The sequence below is a fragment of the Macrobrachium nipponense genome, chromosome 8 (genome assembly GCF_015104395.2).
Source record: "Macrobrachium nipponense isolate FS-2020 chromosome 8, ASM1510439v2, whole genome shotgun sequence".
Lineage (NCBI taxonomy): Eukaryota > Metazoa > Arthropoda > Malacostraca > Decapoda > Palaemonidae > Macrobrachium > Macrobrachium nipponense.
The window spans coordinates 72,818,439-72,824,717 of NC_087203.1; the positions used below are offsets into that span (position 1 = coordinate 72,818,439).

At 34.3% G+C, this 6,279-nt stretch overlaps 1 protein-coding gene across 1 annotated transcript; it reads right to left on the reverse strand.

Moving 5' to 3' along the window:
* Nucleotides 1–1,108: 1,108 nt before the first annotated feature.
* On the reverse strand, nucleotides 1,109–5,439 carry LOC135223292 (uncharacterized). The gene is made up of 5 exons (XM_064261764.1): nucleotides 5,336–5,439; nucleotides 5,029–5,213; nucleotides 3,485–3,728; nucleotides 1,710–1,788; nucleotides 1,109–1,365 (listed from the first exon to the last, which is right to left on the reverse strand). Exons 2-5 carry the CDS (start codon nucleotides 5,205–5,207, stop codon nucleotides 1,211–1,213), a joined length of 657 nt encoding a protein of 218 aa, XP_064117834.1. The 5' UTR covers nucleotides 5,208–5,213; nucleotides 5,336–5,439; the 3' UTR covers nucleotides 1,109–1,210.
* Nucleotides 5,440–6,279: the final 840 nt, after the last annotated feature.

The window sequence follows — 6,279 nt, forward strand, 5'->3', positions numbered from 1 at the left end:
ACAGATTTCCTTGCAGGTTGGCTGCAACAAGTTGCTGTTGATGATCTTTAGCGAACCAAGTCCTATTTTTTCTGGTGTTCCACAAGGTGGTGTTCTTGGTTCTTTGTTATTCTTAGAGTATAGTAGTGATATGTTTGTTGGCTTGGAAATAAGATTGATAAGTATGCCAATGATGTAACTCTTGCGGGTGTCGGAAAGTCTGTATTTTTCGAAAAATTAAGCTGCATTAGTCTCAATCGTGAACTGGAGGGGTTTAGTAAATAATGTAGTCGGTGGCTATGAGATTGAACTAAAGTAAAAAGAAAACACTCGTGATTCATTAGTTTATTCCGCACTGATTTTTCACCTTATCCTAAAGTGGATGGGATTCTGCCGAATGAGTCTATAACTTTTGACTCACATCTTACTTTTGAGAAACATCTAATGACAGTGTCAGCAAATGCCCCACGGAAGTAAGGTCTGTTTTAGGTCATTTACCCTTTCTTAACTAGAATACTGCCCTCTGGCGTTGATGTCTACTTCTACCAGAGAATTATCTGAGATAGAGTGGTTCGTGGTCATTGTTGTATTCTAACAGATCTTCTGCTGTCACAATAGATTTCTTGTCCTCTTTTCCTGCCAGGAACGACCAGATTTGCTGAACAGCTGCACCAATATGCAGTAAATGTGCCACACTGGTAACCTTCCCAGTTCTAGAGATTATTTATCCTCACACCGTTAGACGGTGGAACAGTCTCCTTGAGCATGGTGTGCAATTAAAACCTCAAAACCTCAAGCAAAAATGCAAAGCATTGCTACCCTACAACAGTTAACTCTGTACTTTAATACTTATTCATATTTGTACCTATTTATTTATTAATATATTAATAAATAATTAAGTAACTTATCTAATAGCCGCTCGCTTCTTTCTACACGTACTTTATATTCTGTAATTCGTTTCAAATAAACACCACATTCTTTGGAAGGCGGAACTTCAAGTCCATATGGCCCCTATAGGCTTGTTCCATATGAATAGGATTTATCTTCAGAATATTGATTTACTATAATAATAGCTAAAAATTTCCAGAGTTCAAAACTAAGGGGAAAAAAAGGTTTTGTTAAAGAATGATTAAAACTTAAATATTTTATTGATTGACCAAAATCAAAATGAAATCGTTATCATGAATCATTAATTATTTGCGTTTGTTGAGCGCATGCCTTTTTGCACACCTTAAAGACTGCGTAGCTTTTCTGATATGGTTTCCTCCAGTTCTTTAGAAATCTTTTCTTTGCCATCGACGAGTTTCTTCAAAAGAGCAGTCTCTTCGGACACCGTGGTTCCTGAGCCCTCAGACCCGCTAATTTGCAAATCCATCACCCTAACGTCTGTAGATAGGAAGTGCTTGGTTATGTTTCTTTTGAGATAAGTTTAGTTTGCAATTTTAGTCCAGTACTCATTAGGTTCTTCAGTCGAGTCGGATTTGCATACTAACTTACCCATAAGGATGACTAACTGCCTAATTTTGATAGTTACGAAGAAAATTTTTAATAATTATAGCAGGTTACACATAACATTATTAACAGATCAGATTTGGAATTTAACTGCTTTTTCTCTCTTATTTCTCTACACTATTTCAGAGCAGTTGAGTTAGAAATTGATAAATCAATATAAAAAAAGTAGTTAGTTACTCAGTATCTCTTCAAATACAAAGACATTAGACTACACTTACCTCGCAACCTAGGTTCGTCGAGGAGTACTGTACTTAAAACGACTTTCACAGCAAAATCGGTTGCCACCACCTTGACCGCCTGTGAATGATAATTTCCTTCATTAATGGAATTCAGTCTGCTCACTATTCTATTCCTTGTAAAGACATCACTCCTAATTTTACTATCACAGCAAGTGTGACGCTATTTCAAAATCATGGAAGTGGGATGATTTTGTAATGCCATCACTCCAGACAAACGTGTTTTCAATTATCGTTATGCATAACACTCGTAAGGATGTTGGTGTGGATATCTGAGAGTTACGTGAAACGAAGACTAACAATGGCTGAGATTTTATCGATTCTCCCGTCAGTGACAACATTCAAGTTGACATGATGCGGCTCTTCTTTTGGCCTGTTCCGCAGGAATTTTGTTATATGGCAAAATCATGAAAAACACCGTTTTGAATGACAGAAACGTCTAAATTTAAAAAATTATAGAAAAGATATCTGATCATTCAGGTATTTGAGTTAACTCTTTGAGAAAGTCTTTGGTTTTTTCTTCCTCGTCATTTCTGAGTCCTGAGCCAATAACAACAAATGACTGTCGCCAAGAGATGTGGTAGTATGTAGGTGGTCCCAGCTCGCATTCACGTCTGTTTTTTTTTTTTTTTTTTTTTTTTTTTTTTTTTTTTTTTTTTTTTTTTTTTACAGATTATTGGTTGAAGCATCCAAGGCCCAATTATTAACACTAGAGTGCAGTCAAATATATTCTAAAACTAATATTTTAGAAGATTAGAAACGATACTCTAAAAGGGACAGCATTCTTTGAAAGAATAATTATCTTTACAAGACATAGTTTGAGAATGATATAACATAATGAATGATGATGTTTCAAAGTTTCAATACTACTTATAATCTGTTTGAAAGTAGGTATATAATCCGTTGTATACAGTTTTTTTATATAAACGGTTACACCTAAGTGTTGGAAAGTGCACAATACCACTCCATGTAAAGTTATAACTATAAGATATCTTCTGTTAAAGATTATCAAGCTGATGGTTTTATTGGTTGGATGTATATATATATATATATAAATATAAGATATATCTATATATATATATATAATATAGATATATATATATATATATATATCATCCAACCAATAAAACCATCAGCTTGATAATCTTTAACAGAAGATATCTTATAGTTTATAACTTTACATGGAGTGGTATTGTGCACTTTCCAACACTTAGGTGTAACCGTTTATATAAAAAAAACTGTATACAACGGATTATATACCTACTTTCAAACAGATTATAAGTAGTATTGAAACTTTGAAACATCATCATTTATGTTATATCATTCTCAAACTATGTCTTGTAAAGATAATTATTCTTTCAAAGAATGCTGTCCCTTTTAGAGTATCGTTTCTAATCTTCTAAAATATTAGTTTTAGAATATATTTGACTGCACTCTAGTGTTAATAATTGGGCCTTGGATGCTTCAACCAATAATATATATATATATATATATATATATATATATATATATATATATATATATATATATATATATATCTATATGTTATGGTTTATCATGAATGATAACAATAATAAAATTCATTTGAAAAAAACAAATACCCTGTTCTTTGGTCCAATCATCAAAGTTAAGATAAAGCTACATTTTTTTTAATAATCATAGCCTGAATGTTCGTCCATTGTCAATGACCTCTGTTGTTGCGATGACATTTGACAATGAATAAACCAGTCAATCTAATCCAGTCGAGAAGGACTCACCTTCTTAACGCCCTCTCGCACTTTCTTCCACCAGCTGCGCCTTAGGACGACTGGGGGCCTGTCTTCTTCCTTCCGGACGCATCGAACTTCCGTCTCGTTCATAGAGACGTCAAAGGATATGAGGACTTCATTGTCAGTGACTTGTAGGACAGCCGCATCTCCCTTGCGTTTGACGCTGTTCCGGAGACCGTGTAAGGAGCACTCTTCGTCTGGCGCTTCACTGGCGTTGTCTAGTCTCATTTCGCTGGGTGTTTGTGGGGGAGAAGGAAAGTTGGCGTTTCAGTCACTTTTGGGAAATTTCAAAAGGTCAGAGACATCAGAAATGTGTAGAAAGTGATAAAGGGTAGTCTATTTGTGGGTTGTTTTTAGAAATGATATAGTTTCTGCATCAGAATGTGTAGAAGCTTAGAAAGGCAATCAGTGTTTTTATTAAAAAGTGATTAAGATTATCTATCATTCTGATTATAATTTAGAAAGCTATACAGCATTAATTTTAGGAACTAGTAAAGGTTATGCCACTATAATTCTGGAAGATGATAAAAGTTATGCATCAGTAAGGTTTAGAAAGTGATAAAGGTTACTCGTCAGTAACATTTAGATAATAGAAAGCTACTCATCAATAATTTTAGGTCGTAAAGACTATGCATCAGAAAATATTTTGGAAATTATACTTCTGTGAAGTGGTGTTTGGTTAAAGATCTGTCAGAAATAGTTATAAAATAATGATAGGTTAAGAATGGGAATTAAGAAACGGAAATATTCGTGATACGATAAAACATATACATGAAGCCTGACTTTCATTCTATTTTATATCATTTATAATAGGAAGTAAGTCTGCCCCACCTTTCTTTTAATTTTGATGGAAAACTTTAACTCATTTAAGGTTGGTGACCACCTGCCTCATCAATGTACTGTCACCATTATAGAAATAAGTTAAAGGCAAAGTAAACGATAATCAAGTGCAAATAAGAAATGAGACTAATATTTTTAACAAGGCTTAAATAATTAAGAGCAACGAGAAGTGTTTTTAGATTGTAATTAAAACTTGAATAGTGAATTCTCATTGTAACTCGGAATCATGCTAAAAGGTATGCTTTAGGGAAAGCGGTTCTCAGCATTGTACGTAATATTTATCCCCTGGCTAAGACGGTAGTGTGATAAGATCCCATACCAGGAGAAGCTTTTTCGAGTGCTGACCCCTAACTCTATACCCGGCCCCCTAAGGTCCCTGAAAAGTGAGTAGTGGCATAGTAGTTTATTATTTAGCATTTCTTAGAAATGAAATTGATAACCTCACAACAAAACATCAGAGTGGCCATGGTGGAGAAACTCAGAGCCACTGGACGGAACGAATACCATCATGGTTATCAAAGCCCATGAAGATTCCAAAGATGAAATCGCTATCATACACTATTTGCATACTGCCTCCGGGACATTGATGAATGAGGAATTGAAAATCAAGAATTAAACAGAACAAAACAACTGCGTAACTGAACTATCTATAGTAAGATATCTTTGAGTTCAAACGCTTCAAATGAAAATACCTGGGAAGAGCATCGGCGACAGACCGCAACAGTAAGTCAACGTCATCGTCGAGGATCTCAATTTCGGTCTTATTGGTCACAGCAAAAATGGAATCGTTGAAGTTAGGTAAAGAAACCGAACTTCTCACTTGACATATTGTTACGAGTAGCAACAGTCCATTCCTCAATGCTGCCTTCATTGTTACCTGAAAAACTAAGGTTAGTAAATGACCCCAAAAATTATATATTATCACGGACTGAAAAATTTCCGAGTGACTTAGGAACAAAAGAAACTGATATAAAATAGACAAAAGGCAACAGAACTTACGTATCTAAATGCTGAGTGTGAAAGACAATTCAGCAAATAAGTTGCTTAGTCGTTGAGTGTCTTAGTGTCTCTAATGAATGACTGCAGTGCTGGGTTCTTTATATACCCTTAAGACATTGCATTGGTTCTGGGAGAAGGAGGGAAGGGGTCTGATGGGGGAAGGGGCGTGGCTTCGTTGAGGGTATACCCGTAGGGTAGGTGTAATTTTAAGCAGTAAATTTGACGTCATCTCTTATCATTTTGTTTTCCAGGGTAGAGAGAGAGAGTAGTCCTTATTTTCTGGCTATTCATTACAATAAATTGCCTAAATAATGAAACAGTCTCATTGCATGACGTATCTGAATTACCCTACTAAGCAATCCCTTTTTCAAAGACCCTTCTTATGGATATGATTTTCCGGAGAATGCAGGGTTTATGAAGTGTGTTCTATGCGATGGTGAAGTATTGAAAATTTGGGGGAAATAAAGATACCTTATATACTTTATAAGTTGTTCCCATTTGCTAATGATCAAACTAACTCATTTTAATTACAGTTATAATGACATTTTGAACCAGTACTCTACCAAGAAAGTTACCTTTAACATACGCATTTGTTATTACAGGGTAATAACCACAGTTCTCTCTCGCCCTCATTTGATATATATATATATATGATATATAATATATATATATATCTATATATATATATATATATATATATCTATATACATAAATATATTATATTATATATATATATATATATATATATATATATATATATATATATATATAACTGAACATATAACAATTTACAGTACTTCGATTTTACCAAGCATTATTAGTTCACCGTATCATCATAGCACCCAATGCATTACCGGTATCAGTAAACACAAATATTGCGACTCCTTCAGCATACAGTAACGCAATCAATTGATCTCTTTATCAGCCAGGACTTGACATTAAAC

Excerpts from the sequence above, each read along its gene's own strand:
- LOC135223292 (XM_064261764.1), bottom strand. The coding sequence starts at position 5,207 with ATGAAGGCAGCATTGAGGAATGGACTGTTGCTACTCGTAACAATATGT. Across the intron at positions 3,729-5,028 it reads GTCGCCGATGCTCTTCCCAG|CGAAATGAGACTAGACAACG; the intron begins GTATTTTCATTT and ends ACAAACACCCAG. Across the intron at positions 1,366-1,709 it reads CGACGAACCTAGGTTGCGAG|ACGTTAGGGTGATGGATTTG; the intron begins GTAAGTGTAGTC and ends TCCTATCTACAG.